The 16,991-nt window shown below is 46.7% G+C and overlaps 1 protein-coding gene across 1 annotated transcript; it reads left to right on the top strand.

Moving 5' to 3' along the window:
• The first annotated feature begins 868 nt into the window (after positions 1 to 868).
• Positions 869 to 10,157, top strand: WNT9B (Wnt family member 9B). The gene is made up of 3 exons (XM_071728412.1): positions 869 to 1,222; positions 7,478 to 7,743; positions 9,343 to 10,157. The coding sequence occupies exons 1-3, from the start codon at positions 877 to 879 to the stop codon at positions 9,817 to 9,819; spliced, it is 1,089 nt and encodes a 362-aa protein (XP_071584513.1). The 5' UTR covers positions 869 to 876; the 3' UTR covers positions 9,820 to 10,157.
• The last annotated feature ends 6,834 nt before the right edge of the window (positions 10,158 to 16,991 follow it).

Raw genomic sequence — 16,991 nt, 5'->3', positions numbered from 1 at the left:
GGGAGTTAAATTTTTCAAGAAAAACATTGTCTTGCCATGAAAAGTGAAACCATTTGTCTCAAAAAATTGTGACATTTCTCAGATGAATCACATATAAGTACATTGTACCTGGCAGTGCATTTTCAGTGGATTTCTCCTTTGGTTTTCTTAGCAAAATAATATTTTCCAGCAGTACTCATGCTTGCTCTAGAAAGGAGGTTATTGTTAATGTGTCCCCATTGGTCTTTCCTAGCTGGGTCTGGTGGTCTGGCAGCAGTGCAAATGAACCCTTGGTTAATGTATGGAGTTAGCTCAGAGCTGTGGAGTGCAGTGACCTGAGCAAAACAAATCTCTTTATGTGATGGAAACAAAACTGGAGGGGTGTGAGCACATTGATTCACATGGAGCCAAACTTCCTACTGGTTGCTGGTGACAAGACACGTGTGACAAGACACATGGTCCTTCTCCCACCAGTGCTGGTCTGCCACTTTGCCTTGCTGTGTGGTGGAGAGGGGATGTTAAATCTAATCAATCTGTCTTGATTAATCTCTGTTTATGACCCGACCACCAGCTTTCTGAATATCCTTCCCTCTGATCACTTTTTCTCTCCCACCACGGTCAGCTCCCTGAAAGGAGATTGGAGCCAGGGGAGGCTCGGTCTCTGCTCCCAGGCAGCTCTCAGTAAGACAAGAGGCCATAGGCTTAAGCTCTGCCAGGGGAGGTTTAGGCTGGATATTGGGAAGAAATTCTTCCCAGAGAGGGTGCTCAGGCATTGGAATGGGTTGCCCAGGGAGGAGGTGGATTCTCCATCCCTGAAGGTTTTTAAGAAAAGACTGGCACACCACTGAGTGCCATGGGCTGGGAACCATGGGGGTAAAGGATCAAGGGTTGGAATTGATGATCCCAGAGGTCCTTCCCAACCCAGGTGATTCTGTGATTCTCTGTATGATTTTTCACAACTCATCCCTTCTTCTCCTTCCTTTCAGCTTAACCGGCAAAGAAGCTCTGACCCACTTCCCCTCCCTGGGCCCCTCCTCCAGCGCTGCCCAGGGGAAGGTCCATGTGAAGCAGTGTGACCTGCTGAAGCTCTCCCGAAAGCAGAAGAGGCTTTGCCGTCGGGAGCCGGGCTTGGCAGAGACCCTGCGGGATGCTGTCCGCCTGGGGGTGATGGAGTGCCAGTACCAGTTCCGCAGCGAGCGCTGGAACTGCAGCCTGGAGGGCCGGACCAGCCTGCTGAAGAGAGGTACAAGGTAGTCCTTGGCTTCCAGTACCAAATCCCACTCCCTGCTGGTGGCCCTTGGCGTCTGCATCTCCTCTGCATCAGCGATGCAGGCTGGGCACGGAGTGGCTGAGAACAGCCAAGGCAGAAAGGGACCTGGGAGTCTGGAGTGACAGGGACATGAAAAGGACCCAGCAGCGTGCCCAGGTGGCCAAGAAGGCCAATGGCATCCTGGGCTGGCTCAGGAACAGCGTGGCCAGCAGGTCCAGGGAAGGGATTCTGCCCCTGTGCTCAGCTCTGGTGAGGCCACAGCTTGAGTCCTGTGTCCAGTTCTGGTCTTCCAGTTCAGGAAGGAGATTGAGGTGCTGGAGCAGGTCCAGAGAAGAGCAAGGAGGCTGTGAAGGGTTCCAGCACAAGTCCTGTGAGGAAGGGCTGAGGGAGCTGGGGGTGTTGAGGCTGGAGAAGAGGAGGCTCAGGGGAGACCTCATCACTCTCTACAACTCCCTGAAAGGAGGTTGGAGCCAGGGGGGGTTGGGCTCTGCTCCCAAAGAGATATAGACAAGAGGCAAGAGATACAGACATCAAGATATATCTCTTGTCTATAGACAAGAGATAAGACAAGAGGCCATGTGCTTAAGATTTTTTTCCTAATATCCAAACTAAACCTCCCGTGGCAGCTTCAGCTCTGCCAGGGGAGGTTTAGGTTGGATATTAGGAAGGAATTCTCTCCAGAGAGGGTGATCAGGCATTGGAATGGGCTGCCCAGGGAGGGGGTGGATTCTCCATCCCTGAAGGTTTTTAAGAAGAGACTGAATGTGGCACTGAGTGCCATGGGCTGGGAACCACAGGGGGAGTGGATCAAGGGTTGGACTTGATGATCCCAGAGGTCCTTTCCAACCAGGATCATTCTGTGTTTCTGTGATCTCAAATCAAGCAAAGGTTGGCTTTGGTTGGTGATGGTTGGACTCGATGGTCTTAAAGATCTTCTCCAACCAGAATGATTCTGTGATTGTGAGAAAGGACAAGGGGCAGTGAGCTGGGAGGCCAGAGATCATTTGCTTTGCCCAAAAATGGGAGCTGTGCCATTGGGCTCTTTTGCCACAATATATGCCTTATCCTCAGCTTTCCTACATTGTTTGTCCCAGATTGAAAAACAGAAGGAAGTTCACAGCCTTGGCTTGTGGATTTATATCCAAGACCAGGGTTTTCTGGGCTGACCATCTCCTTTGGCTGGCAAACAGGGGAGATGGTGTGAACAAAACAAAATGGAACCCTTAGGGTTAGGGCTTTACACCAAGGTATGTGTTAAGAAAAGACACTTTTTAGCCTTCTGGATATTTTTTGTGTGGAAATCTGTTGTTCTCAGGTACAGCATTTAATCCAAATTAACTGTTTGAAAAGCCGCTTATCAGCATTAAGGCACACAGTGAATGTTTACAAATATCTCCCAAGAGTCTTTCACACATATTTGGACTTTCTGCAGAAGTGGTGACACAGAGGCCAGAAGAGTCACTGACTTCTGTTTCACAGGCGGTTTTAGAAGAAAAGTCTGTAGTTCTGTATTTGAGGTAGGAGGGTGTAGAACAGGTCCTTTAAATTATGAGTTTGAGAAAAATAGATAATTGAAGCTAGACCCTGAAAATATTTCTTACTGAAACATTCCCAAAGCACACACATACATCTACCTGTCCTCATTCAAACCATCCCCTTACTGAGTTTCAGCCCTTCAATAATATTTAGTAAATAAATGTTTTTTTTTTAAAGGACCTGAAGAAGACAGTATTATCTTCAATTAAATTAAAATGTCAATTCTAATACTATTGGGATTGAAAATTTTTAACATTTCCATTTTAAATTATCAAATTTATTAAAATAAATGTTAATATTTCTGTAAACCAGTGCATACAAGATCATATTTACTTCATTGCAAGGCTCTACTGTTGATTTTTAGCTGTGTAAGAAGCTGTTTGTGATCATTTTTGTCATAATTTTGAATGACGTCTGTACCTTCATCAACCTCAAAGAACTTGAAAATGACAATTGAATAATCCTCATCTTCAAATAGCTTCAAAACATTTAATTATCTTGTGGTGGCATGCCTCAACATTCCCATGGTCTCCTGACTGTCAAAATAAAATATCACCTGTAATATAAAACCTATTTTGGCAGATGAGGATAAGTGTTTGAAAACTTTTATTATCCAATCTAAAGGATCAGATGATGATTTAATACAGAAAAGTATGCTACATGCATCTCTTGTATCAGAGGACAGTTGGCTGGAAGTAATTATTAGTTCTCATTCTCCTTGAGCTTGCAAATAGGTTGGTTTCTTTCACAAAGAACATGAGTGCTTTCAGCTGCCACTTTGGATCCATTCTTCACATATTCTCACTGCCGTTTTCTTGCTGTCTTGGAAATCATTGGTCAGACACCAGACTGGGCTCCTTCCACCCAAGAGTTTTAGAAATTATTAATTTGATATCTCCATGATCCCAGAAAACCTGCAAAGGAACCCACACATTGTTAACCTATCTTTAATGGTCTTGTGAGGAGAAAAAAGATCATGTCTCAGTGAGATGGTACATTTTTTTAATAGAGGAAAATCCATGATTAATTTGCAGTGACATCTGAAAATCTGTGTGACTGATTGGGATCACCTGTGCTTTTCCTGCTCCTAATGATGCCACCATCTTTTAAATTCTATTTATCTACTTTTAGCAAGTTAAAAAAAAATGCCAAGGGCATCTGTTTTTTTGAAATTTTAGATTTATTTCCACAGTCTGCACCACTGGTTGTGTTACGCTGACACAACTACAAAACTCCTTTTGTGTAACCTACAATCCTTCTCTCACTATTGCAGTCATTTATGGTATTTCTCTTCACTGATCAAAATCCTTCTGCATTCCCTGTCTACGTCTTTAAACATCCATGCAATAAGTAGATTTAAATTTACTCTGGACAGACATTTCAAGCCACCTTGTTGCACCGTGGCAGTTGTTGTCTTTATAAAAAGTTTGTAAAGCAATAATGATGTTTTGGTGTCCAAGCTGTGCCACAGAGGCAGCCAACCATGGCTGTAGGTCAAGTAAGCAGTACCTCAACAGCATGGTGATTTGGGGAAAATAAATAAACATAGCAAAGACAGCTGAGATCCAAACACTCAAAAAAAACCCAACCCAAAACTTACCGAGAAATTAACACTCTACAATCTTTCCCTCCATCATCCACTTCTTTGTTTCATGCTGGGCAGATTTTGTGACCCTCAAGCAGTGGTTCCACTGATGCCATGAGGAATCCAGGCAGGGATACAGCTCAGGAGAGGTGACTCAGAGATGCAGAATTCCCACTTCTGGAAAGGTTAAGAACTCAGTTTGACAAAGCTCTGAGCAACTTTATCTGACACTGGAGTTAGTCCTGCTTTGAGCAGGAGGTTGTACAAAAGTCCTTGAGAAGTTCTTCCATCCTAAATTTTTCGTTTTTGTTTAGGTTTTTTTGGGTTTTGGGTTTTTTTTTTGATTGCTGGGTTGGGTTTTTTTCCCCTTTGTTTTGTTTTGTTGTTGTTTTGTTTTCCCCAGAGAGATGTGTTCCCTCCTTGCTCTGAAATGCTCACACTATCTTTACTGTAGCATTGAAAAATCTTTGACCTTGAGCATCTTTCCTCTGGCAGAGTCACCATATGCCAAATTCCTCCTCTCATAGTTCTCCCTGTGGTCACCACACCACAGAGCAATGCCTGGCCATGGCAGCAAACATCCCTCTGTATTTATGGGCTGCTGAGCTGGAGGAGCAATTCCAGAGAGCTCAGGGGAAGGCTTGGACATCTGCAAGGTCTTACCAGGGGAAGCTGGATTGCTTCAGCATCTTGAAAATCAATTTTCTGCTGTATGTTTGCCATCAAACTGCTCATCAAAGGCATCTCCTTGATGTTCCCTCTGGCACTGGGTGTTTCAGGTTTTGTTATAGTCACTTGCAAAGCCCTCAGTGGGGTCTGGAGAGACCTAAAGCAGCCCCTGGCAGCCTGGGCTTCAGGTCCAGGTTCCCCTGGCTGTGGGGACAAGAGCTCCATTGGCACAGTGGGAGGGCAGATACTCAGGACACATGGAATAACCTCTGCTTTTATCTCAAATCACATTAGTTCGAGTGCTGCTCATCTGTGCTGTGTCCTACTGGAAATCCAGCTTCAACTGCTGCTTTGTTGCTCTTTTTTATTCCGGAAGGAATAAAGGACCATTGAGTTTTTTCTTTCCTCATGTGATTTGCGAATGAAACAATGAAATAATAATCAGTGCCTTATGACAAGGTAGGAGGAATCATCTTGGACTTTTCAGACAAGCATTTGGCAGCCTGGGGACACTAAAACTTTGCCATAAAAGGAGGTGGGAGTGGGAAGAAGAAGGAGACAATATGAAAGTATGTTCCTTATCTTCAGTTACTGCTGTCTGCAGTGGCCTGACCATAAGCAACAGTCTCTGATTTCAAGTGGGTGGACATCTGGCCAGCTCTTACGTGGAGTGCCACAGAAGAAACCAAACCATCCCTGGTCAAAAATAGCAGAAGCAGTGTGGTGTTCCACAAAGTCAGATTTAGCAGGGTATGTGAAGCTGACTGGTACTGCTGCCTCTAAATGGCATGGGAAAGTGTTTCTGAAATGCTCCCTCTCTTCTGGTATCTGTATGTGAGAGAGGATATTGGGACAATATCCTGCTGGAGTGTTGGGTGACCATTTGGAGATCAGCTTCTGGAATAATTTTTCAGAGTCTCAAGTGTACCTTACTCTCTCTTAGCTCCTTCTTTTGGGTACCCACTGTTTAAAAATGTGTGAGCATCACACTGTTACTCATAATCTGAACTGCTGGATCCCTTATCAGCCTTTCCAAAACTTTTGATAGATTTGGTGACACTTTGTAATTATTCTTCCAGAACCCTCAAAGATGTTATAAAGCATCATCCACCACAGAGGTTAGTTTCAAATTATGTCCAAGTGATACAGCAGATAAAACCATGAGGTAGGAAGCAGTTTGTGAGTGATGTTCTTGATCTCCTCTGTATTTTCTTGTTGCTGTTGATGGATCTTTTATCTACAATTCTGGAATTCCAACAAGCTTCTACGAAATCTGTCTTGATGTTTGCTAGCACAGCAGATCCATCATGTTCATGATTGTTTGATTTCTCACTGATAGCTATCAGAACTCTTTTTCCTGTTCTCTGCTCAGATCTGTGGTGATCTTACCCAGATGTCTGATTATAAATCAGTAGTCTGATCTATTATTATAACTGAATGGGAATTCTTTGAGGGAACAAACTGAAAGATTTGGGGTTGGATTGGATGAATTCTAGAGGTCCCTTCCAACCTCTGCTCAAAGTAGGGCTAATTGCAAGACTAGATCAGCTCTCTGTGGTTCTGTCTCTCTTTCTGTTCCTTTTTTTTTTTTTTTTTTTTTTTTTTTTTTTTTTTTCCCTACTGGTCTAAATAGGGGAATTTTATTAACAACAAAGTAAAGAAAGTATTTTGTGGTTTAGGTCAGGTTTGTGTCAATCACTATTTTCTGGAAATTCTGTGGAGGTCATGGGTGCCATCACAACATTCCTGTTCCAGCCTGATCCCATGTCTTCAGACTGAATTTCTATTCAGGCCCTGCTGCCTTTCCTTGGTTAAAACCCCAAGGTGTGCCATGGTCACATACTTCAGGGCAAAAAACATAGCCAAGCTGGGAATCCTGCTTGGGATGAAGCTGGGAAGGAGAATAGCTGAAGAGTCCCATCAGCACTGTCCATGGGAGCAGAGAAGCCAGAAAGTCCCCTTGTGTCTGTCCTTCTCCCCCAGAATGTCCTTCAAGGCCAAGCCTTTCCCAGTCAAACTGTGTGTGACCTTTCCATATGAAACATTCCTCCACTGTGCCCTCACAGCCCAGTTAAAAGCATTTTAAAATAATGGGTTGGATTTTTAAAATAGTTTTTCAGTACCTACTAAACATTTCCTGACTCGGTGCTGCGGATGAGGACAAATGGAGTTTTCATGCTCACTTTTTGCAGCTGAATGTTCTCCCTGGACTCTTTGTCTGTTTCCTTTGGTTCATGAGTGGTATGGTCTCCATACTGGGTCAGTCAGAAGTGAGGCTGGGATGTCACTACACCACTGCTGATACTTAGATTCTCTGCCAGGAATGATGTGCAGGTAACTGAAGAGTTTTGCCTCTTTGTGCTTTGTCCAGTGAGGTGGATGAAAAACTTGTTGGGCTTTCCTTGCTCCTACCCTCTCCTCATCCTTCTCCCCTGCAGGGTTTAAGGAAACTGCCTTCCTCTATGCTGTGTCCTCTGCAGCCCTCACCCACTCCCTGGCCAGAGCCTGCAGCGCAGGGCGCATGGAGCGCTGCACCTGTGATGATTCCCCAGACCTGGAAAACCGACAGGCCTGGCAGTGGGGAGTCTGTGGAGACAACCTCAAGTACAGCACCAAGTTCCTCAAGAAATTCCTGGGGCAGAAGAGGATTGGCAAGGACCTGCGGGCCAAGGTGGACATCCACAACACCAACGTTGGCATCAAGGTGAGGAGCTGCAGGGCTCGAGGGAAGGGAGGATTCAGTGTGAGTCTTAGAATCACAGAATCACAGAATGATCCGAGTGGGAAAGGACCTCTGAGAGCATGAATTCCAACCCTTGATCCACTCCCCCTGTGGTTCCCAGCCCATGGCACTCAGTGCCACATTCAGTCTCTTCTTAAAAACCTCCAGGGATGGAGAATCCACCCCCTCCCTGGGCAGCCCATTCCAATGCCTGATCACCCTCTCTGGAGAACCTAAACCTCCCCTGGCAGAGCTGAACCTGCTGAAGGGGAGGTTTAGGTTGCATATTAGGAAAAAATTCTTAATCCCATGCCCTCTTGTCTTACTGATATCTTCCTGAAAAAAGTGACCAACCCCCCCCTGGCTCCAACCTCCCTTCAGGAAGTTGTAGAGAGTGATGGGGTCTCCCCTGAGCCTCCTCTTCCTCACAGGATTTGTGCTGGATCCCTTCACAGCCTCCTTGCTCTGCTCCAGCACCTCTATCTCCTTCCTGAGCTGAGGGGCCCAGAAATGGACCCCATTCTTCTAACCCATCTTCAGCCAAGGGCGCTTGGGAGAGGGGGATTCACCATTTCCCTGTGTGTTGTGGGCATTTTGGCACTGAGAAAGTCACATGGATTCTGGTGTCAGGAGCTGCATATTTGGCTGAGCAGTGTCCTGTCCTGCAGTGGTATCAGAGGCTGAGTTGCTGCAGGATTTAGCATGGTATCAGTGGTGAAACCTCACAGAATGATTTCTTGGGTTAGGCCACAACCCCAGGGAATTTAGAGAACAGCAAGAGCTTCAGAGCTGGTTGGACACAGGGAGCAGGTTGAGGGTTCATGCTCTTGAGAAAAGTCATGAGTTTGCTGGTAATTTGCTGTGGAACAAATCATGCCAGGTTTGGGTCAAGGAGATCTTTAGGTCAAACATCTTGACCTATATGACACAGGGTACTGACAATTAATGGTTTTGCATTTATGGCGTCCAGTTATTGTTGGATGAGATGGCTGCCTTGAGTATTCCAAGGGAAATCCACTGTGCTGGAGATGCTCAGTGTCATGGCTTCTCCTGCTATCCCAAGAAGGCTTAGCAAGAATTTATTCAGTATTCAGCCAATTGTCCTCATTCAGGCTTTCTATGCTCTGGTTCACCAGTCAGCTCTGTAGCCATTCCCATGGTGGGTTTTTTTGTTTGTTTTTTTGTTTTTGTTTAAAGGTTTCTTGGTTTTGTTATTTGCTTTGGTTTTGATTGGGTTTTTTTTTGTTTTTTCTTTGTTTTTTCTGGGTTTTTTGTTTTGTTTTTGATTGGGTTTTTTTGTCTTTTGTTTTTATTTATTTATGTATTTTTGTGGTTTTGTATTTCTTGGTTTTTTATTTTTTGGTTTTGTGTGGGTTTTTTTGTATTTTTTTTTTTTTCCGTTTTCCTCACTTTTACTCTATAAAACAGCAAAAATACCAACAAAACTGAAACACAAGTTTCACACACAAGTTTCACACACACAAGTTTCCAGGCTGCCCACAATCTGAGGCTGTTCCCTCCACCCAGAATCAGCCTCATGGTCCCATCAGGTGCTGATTACCACTTTCTCTTCCTCTCCAGGCTGTGAAAAACGGTCTCAAAACCACCTGCAAGTGCCACGGTGTCTCTGGCTCCTGTGCTGTCCGGACGTGCTGGAAGCAGCTTTCCCCTTTCCATGAGATCGGGCGGGTGCTGAAGCTGCGTTACGATGATGCTGTCAAGGTTTTCAGCAGCAGCAACGATGCCGTGGGGCACTCGGAGCTCTCTGCCCCGCAGAGCCACAGCCATTCCCCCCGGCACCCCCCTGTCCCTCGCTCCACCGACCTGGTCTACGTGGAAGACTCCCCCAGTTTCTGTCGTCCCAGCAAATATTCCCTGGGAACTGCCGGCAGGATCTGCTCGAGGGAGGGCAACTGTGACAGCATGTGCTGTGGCCGGGGCTACAACACCCAGAGCAGGATGGTGACCTTCTCCTGCCACTGCCAGGTGCAGTGGTGCTGCTACGTGGAGTGCCAGCAGTGCATGCAGGAAGAGGTGGTCTACAGCTGCAAGCAGTAACCAGTGCTGCAGGGTCCAGACCAGTCCCCAAGCTGTGGGGGGGGAGATGTGACTCTCTGCTCTGGAGTGAGGGCAAAAGGCAAACACCAAAAATGTCCAGTGCTCCCATTAGCTCAGTGTTGAGACCCTGGCACCTGGGGAGAGCCCCGGTGGGAGGGGTGAGTGGCAGAGGTTTGGTCGGGTGTCAGGAGGTTGGAGGTAACACGGGGACAGCAGAAACACTGAAGCAGTCAAAACTATCTCTGTTGTGCTAAAACTTGGACTCTTGTCTGCAGGAATATTCCCCTCCTTCGTCCCTTGCCTGCACTCATGTAAATGTGTTGGGGTGGTGACACTGGGGGCTTAAGAGACCGGGATGGACCCTGATGTGAGAGGACAGCTGTTTCCTGCACTGCAGAGGGACTCTGGCAGCAAGGGATTTTCAGTGCTATTCTCTGGATGAATCCTTCCTGCTCTAAGCTCTGAGAGTCACTGCTGAGGAGTCTCATCTTGCTACAAGAATTGTGCCTCAGAAATACCTCTTCACAACCAAACGGAGCTGGTGCCCATCACCTCCCAGGCTGATGTTTGGACATGAGGCTTCACGTGCATTTTAACCACTTTTTAACCTTGCTGTACACAGGAGAACTGGAGTTGCCTCTGTCAGCTGAGGGCTGTGAAGTTGCCCCTCTGCAGCAAGTGGCCTTGTAGAGGGTTGTTTTATGGTGTTGGTGATGGTGCCAATCATGCATCTCTCTTCCTCTCCTCTATCAAACTGTCAGTTGCCTTTTGGTGTCACATCTGTCACTCTGTGCCCTGGTCCCCGAACTGCATCCCACCCCACAGTCCTGCCTCTGCTTAATGGCAGAATTTCTGGGAGGGAACCGGGGACTGCAGGACCTGGGGCATCTTGAACATTTGTGATTTGTAAGTGACAATCTCTGCACTGAGAACTTCCAGACAATGCTGGGGTCTTGCATGAGAGGAGGTGACTCAGGGGAATGAGCAGAGCCCACTCCCAAGCTGTCCCCTGACTTGGAGTCCTGTTTTTCTGGTTAGGTTCAACACAACAGAAACCACCTGGTTTGTTTTGCTGGTTGTGTCTTAGAGAGCAGACTTGGGACTGGCAGTGACTGCCCCTGACCTGAGCACCAGACACACACAGAGGGCTCAGGCACAACCTGTCCAGGAGCTGAGCATCTCCCTGCTCCAGGGCTCCATCTGCTCCTTCCTTGCAGTGCTGGTTGGAGCCTTTTACCTTGAGCAGCTCTGGAGAGTCCCAGAGATAACAAAGCCATTGTGTTTGCTCACTCAGGATACTGGTGTGCAGATGGGCTGGTGCTGAAAAGAACATTTAAATCCTGGAATTCATCAGTGATGCAATGGGTAAAGGTTTGAGTTTGGGCTGTTCAGATGGGCTGAGGCCACTCTGGACAAGTTCTCAGTGTGACTGAGCTCTCCTCATGAGCAGTGAGATCAGACCCGAGTGCTCCAGCTTGTGAGCTTCCATGTGCTGAAGTCAGGCAGCTCAGCTCTTCATTTACATATTTACATATGCTTTGAATAATTACTTTTCAGTGATGAGGGTGCAGTCACACTCTCTTTCCTATTTTTAATTTCATAAAAATGATAGGACAGAAGTGTCTCAGAGCAGATACAGCCACTAGCTGGACGTTTGGAGGCCACCAACACCTTCCCTACAGGTCTTTTGACAGGCTTACTCCTTTTTGTCCTTTTTCTGGCTCAAATTGACTTGAACTGAATTAAAGTCCTTCTGACAGACATAATACTGCAAATTAGGATAATTGGCCTTATTTTTTTTTTTTACCTCCTAAATACCCAAGACATTAGTATTGAGCAGACCATTATATATGTGTTGCTTTTAATCTTTTGGGAGTTAAAATCTTCCCACGAGTCTCAAGGAAAATACATCCCAATGAGTTAAAATTGTTAGGAACAGGCATCATAGGTGAAGTCACATAGGAACCAGCTCTGTTCTACACTACTGATCCCAAGGCTCCTACCACCTGGATTGTTTGGCACACATCACAGGAGAACACATCACAGGAGGGTTATTTTGGGATCCTATGGCATCTCATGGAGAATTCTCACTGAATCAGGGCCTGGGTCTTGGTGGGAGGAAGGGGCAGCACAGCTTTGGGAAGCAGAGACAGACACAGTGCTTTGTCCTCTTGCTCTCCTCAGTAACTCCTCCTGGCCAGTAACTTCTGGGTGTGCACCATCCATTCTTCACACCCAGATGTCATAATTTGAGAACAGATAGGATGCTCTTAGGTGGTGGAAAGTGTTTTTGATGGCCTCATTTCATTATATTTTCTCTTTGGGCTAATGTTGATGGAGTGAACTAATGGGTTGCAGTGCAGGTTGGGATTCATGCATTGTGTAGCTCAGGCAAGAGGGACATCCTGAGCTCACTGCAGGCAGGAAATAGTTTTCAATGGCTTAGAAAATTTTGCCTCCAGATTTGCCATGAAGTTGTTTGAAAAAGAAAAAAACACTTCTCTAATCATCTGCTCATGTTGGCTGGGTCAGTGTCACCTGCTTACAGGTGGACCCCTGCGAAGGGTTAGGAATCTGCTCTCTCATTTTTTAAACCAGAAGATTGTTCATGTCACCTGGAGTGTAAAGTCTTCTCTTAAGAGCTTTGTGCCCATTGAGCTCCAAGTGATCCTTCAAGAACACCTCTGTGTTTGACCTTGGCAGTGGGAACTCTCAGGCTGTCCAGGGAGCTCTGATGTTCTCCTGCTCTCCAAACCCAGCTCAGACCTGTGGAAAGGGATCTACCATCCACCTCACACACAGCTGAGAATATGTCAAGAGCACTTAAAACCAGTAGGATAGATCTCCCATCCCTGAGGCAAACCTGGATTCCATGTGGCAAAAAGTATTATTTTGATACCATTATTCTCTGGCTCCAAATGTTACAATGTTTTGAGAGGGTGGTGAATGCATTTCAGAGTCTCTTGATGTGCTTTGCAAAACTTACTCAAAAACAAGACCAGAAAGGTGGTAAAATGATTATTCCAACAGAGAAGGATATGGTCAGGCTAGGTGAACTTACAACCTTGGTTATTTGTGTCCTTTGCAGCTGAAACACTGATGTCTGTGGGCTAGATTTGTGGTTAGAGGACTGGACACCTTTGTTTAGGGAATGGAATGAAGCCCTTTCAGTGTGGGTATTTTGGACTGAACTGGTCTTTTGACACTGTTTCAGACAAAGATGACACATTTAAAGCAAAATTAGATACTGATTTGCAACACTTGAAAAATATCTTGTACTCTGTGTGTGTTGCCCGTGTTGTATGGACAGGGATGCTCCTGAGGTAGTGTCACCAACTCGTTTGACACTGGAGTCACTAAAAATGCAGGGATTACTTTTAGGAATGGAAGTCTTTAGCAGGGATCTGTGTTACTGCTGGAGCTGTGGTCTATTGAACCTGGCAGCATCTGCCACACCATGTCTGCACAGCACTGCTGGGTGGAGCTGCCCTTCCTATGGAGTGCTGGGTCGGGGCAGTCCCATGGGGATCTCACAAGAACTTCATTAAAGTCAAAGAATAACAAAACAAACAAACAAAAAAGTAAATTGGAAGGTAGCACCACAGAGGAACTGTTGAATAAGAACTGGACAAAAAGATATCTCAGGACAAAATTAAGTACTGTTTTTCTCATATACCAAAGGGGACTTTTGCCCCTGCAGATCCTTGCCCTGCATTTCTCAGAGCTGCTTGAGAAGTTGTGAATATGGGGAAAATCTGAGGAAGAGATGGTTCATTCCCTGGTATCCCTGGGGGGAGATTGGGTCACTGGAATATGGAGGTTTGATATTTGGCTGAAGTTGTGTTTTTTAGCTGTTTAGCATTGTACATAGGCTTGAATTTTATTTTATTCAAGAATCAAGGCCAAGTATCATCTCAAACAAAGCTCTCCCACCACCTCCTGGATATTTGGGACGTGAAGACCTGGGCCTCCACTTGATCTGAGTGTGAGGTTTTGATTAAGCTGCATACCCTGTAGTGGGCTACAGACCCAGGGGGTGTGCTGCCCCTGGTTATATGTGCAAGAAGTTACTGGAATGACAGGCTGGAGACAGGGGGAATGCACTTAAGTCTTTACATGGAAATCCCTTCAGCAGCAAAGGTGAAAGATTATGCCCTGGCTATAACAAAATTCTTTCTCAAGATCACACGTACCTCACTGTGACTGTTGATGGTAAAAATCAGAGCTGCACACACTCTCCTGGACAGTTTTTTTTTGACTCAGGATGAATCCTTTCCTCTGTACGTAGAATACAAGAAACCTGAGAACATTCCTGGCTGCTGGGGTTGTCCATCAGGGCACAGCTTACTCCATGTCTCTCTGTGTACATCCTGGCCCAGATCTCATTGGTTCTACTGGTGTGTTGTGGTGCTGGGTTTGGTCTCAGTAGCTCCAGCGTGCTTATTGCAAGGCAGAAAGAACAATCCACCAGAAAAGTTTTTCTGAAGTGGATAAAGCTCTGATCCCCACCAGGGATCCCCAGAGCAGGGATGGGGTGGGCAGTGCAGTGCTGGGGTCAGGGGCACTTTATTGGGTCAAGAAATGGTGCCATTTCCAGGGGTGACAAATGAACAGATTAGCAAATCCGACTTGTGCACCCTCAGACACCTTGTGTAAGACTGGAAGGACAATTTGGGACACTATATAATATGTCACTTGAAAAAAAAAACATTGCTGTGCTTTAAGGGAAGTCAAACCTTTGTCTACCTCAAGATGTACAAATTTTGTGACCAGAAATGTGGATGTTATTTATATTTCTTATTGTATCCTCTTGAAAGAAAATGGTGCTATGGGTTTTAAGCTGCATTACAGTCCTGCTTGTCCCTTGTCCTAATTTTTTTATATAATCCCTTTAATGATAACATGCATATTTGTGTGGCTGGCTGTGTTGTCCAGCACTGCACTCATGTCTGCACTGCTGGTGTTCTTGTAAGTCAATAAATACCAGTTGTTTTCTAAGAATGTACATTTCTGCCTTTCGAGGAATGTCACCACAAAATAGCTTTGAATAATGCTACTCCTCTTCTGGCACACTCATGTTACACCTTTAATTCTTCTTTACCTGCACCCTCTCCAGAAGATAACCAGAAACATCCATTTCTGCTTACCCAGTGGTAAGGGTTTCTGAGCTCTGGTGTTTTTGTGTTAAGGAGATGTGACACTGCTGAGCCCATCAAGAACATGACAGTGGCCTCTTCTCTATAGCAGCAAAATAAACTGAGTGCTGGGGTACCTGGGTGCTGGTGTTCCTGGGTGTTCTGTTCCACTGCTGGTGCCTCCATGGATGTTACTTTTCAGCTGCGCCTACTCATGGGACTTGGCAGCTGGGTTGATGCAATTGATGCAGAGGTTCCTCAGCCTCAAAGTCACAGCTCAAAGGTTCTCTGTGCTCCTTGGGCTGTCCCTAGGGATGCAGGGGCAGTTGTCTGAGGGAATCCTGTGGACATATAGAGGAGCAGCAGATCATACTTTTTTCAGGGTGCTGTCCTCGTGCCTCAGTGGTGACATCAAACTTGTGGCTCTTCTTGCCCTTCAGCTTGGGCAGATGGGAGCTGCCAGCTCCAGTCACCCTGAGCCATGGCTGAGGGGGGGTTTAATCCCAAAATGCCTCCTCAGCCCTTGGCCTGGCTACCAACAGCATGATGGCACCTCAGCACCTTGTGGTGCCCAATGGTGACCCCACAAGGCCAGAGGAAGGGCCATGGCCACATGGCACCAACTGCGTGTCCCAGGCTCAGCACAGTCCTCAGCCAACATCTGCAACTGCCCAGGACCAGCATGGCCCAGAGCTGCCAGTTGGCAGCCTGGGCCAGGCCCTGACAACCCTTTCCAGGGAGAAATTGTCCCCAAGCTCCAACTTAAACCTCCCCTGGCACAACTGGAGTTGTGCCAAAAGTTCCTCTTGTCCCATCCCTTGTTCCTTGGGAGCAGAGCCCGACCCCCCCTGGCTCCAACCTCCTCTCAGGGGGTTGCAGAGAGCCACAAGGTTTCCCCTCAGCCTCCTCTGCTCCAGGATCAACACCCCCAGGGCCCTCAGCTGCTCCTGAGCAGACTTCTGCTCCAGACCCTTCTTGCTGTGGGATGAAAGGAGCCTTGGTGGAAACTGTGTGGCAGAACATGGTGACATTGCCATCCTCTCTTGTCAGTCCCAGACCCTGGGCACACAAAGGGCCAGCCAAAGCCCTCAATCAGGCCTTCAATCAGGCAGGTTGTTTTCCTGAGATCATCTGCTCCTGGGCTAATGGTGATTTGAGGTTTTTGTGTTCTCGGTCCCACTGAGGGGGCACAGAGCCCAGGAGCTGTGCATGTGCTGGGGGAGTGCAAGGAAACCTCCCTGTGCTGCTCGTTCCTGTGGCAGTGGGATTAAAAAGTCATGGGAAAGAGCTTCTGGCAAATGAAGCAAATAGGATGCCTGTTCATTTGTTCAGCCATGCTGAAAATCCCCCTGCCTTGCTGGATGTAGAAAAGTTGGACCATGGGATCCAGGCAGACCTCCTGCTCTTTGAGAGATGAGTTGGGTTTAGGGCACGGGTTCCAATCACTCCCAGGCACTGGAGAACTCCAGCAGGATCTCTGCAGTCACAGAGAAGCAGGAGCCCCAGACACAGAAGACAGTGTGCAAACCACATCTTGGGTGTAGAAAATGTTGGAAATACCTTGTCTGGACAGATGGGTGACTTCTAAGCCAGACTGCTTCTCTAAGTGACCTCCTGGGTGCTCAGTTGCTTTGGGGGAGCAAGGAACAGGTAACCCAAACCTGATCCCTGTTTGATGTCAAGGGCATTGCCATTGATGAGAGTTCTGGCACCTCCCAGCTGAGCTCTTTTCCTTCTCACCTACAATTGCATCTGAACCCTCATGCAAATCAAAGCCACCTCACAGGGACAGCTGCAAAGTGTGAGCCCTGGGTCCTTAGAGTGGCTTTGCCACTGTGCACAGCATCACCCTGGAGACTGAAACATCTCTTGGTGCTCCAGCATCTCCAGCGCCAGCTTCTGTTCTGACATGTGGGGGTAAAGAAGTAACCCTGTGCTGGAGATTGTCCTGTCCACACCCACCCACGGAGCCCTCACTGACCTCCACTCCCTCTGCTAAACCTCTTTTTGTGCTCTGGTTTCTGTAAGGGCAAAGCC

This window comes from Heliangelus exortis, chromosome 29 (assembly GCF_036169615.1).
Source record: "Heliangelus exortis chromosome 29, bHelExo1.hap1, whole genome shotgun sequence".
Lineage (NCBI taxonomy): Eukaryota > Metazoa > Chordata > Aves > Apodiformes > Trochilidae > Heliangelus > Heliangelus exortis.
Note: the sequence above shows the minus strand (reverse complement) of the source record. Positions and strands in the feature narration are given on the sequence as shown.

Excerpts from the sequence above, each read along its gene's own strand:
- WNT9B (XM_071728412.1), top strand. The coding sequence starts at position 877 with ATGATCCCAGAGGTCCTTCCCAACCCAGGTGATTCTGTGATTCTCTGT. Across the intron at positions 1,223-7,477 it reads GACCAGCCTGCTGAAGAGAG|GGTTTAAGGAAACTGCCTTC; the intron begins GTACAAGGTAGT and ends TCTCCCCTGCAG. Across the intron at positions 7,744-9,342 it reads ACACCAACGTTGGCATCAAG|GCTGTGAAAAACGGTCTCAA; the intron begins GTGAGGAGCTGC and ends CTTCCTCTCCAG.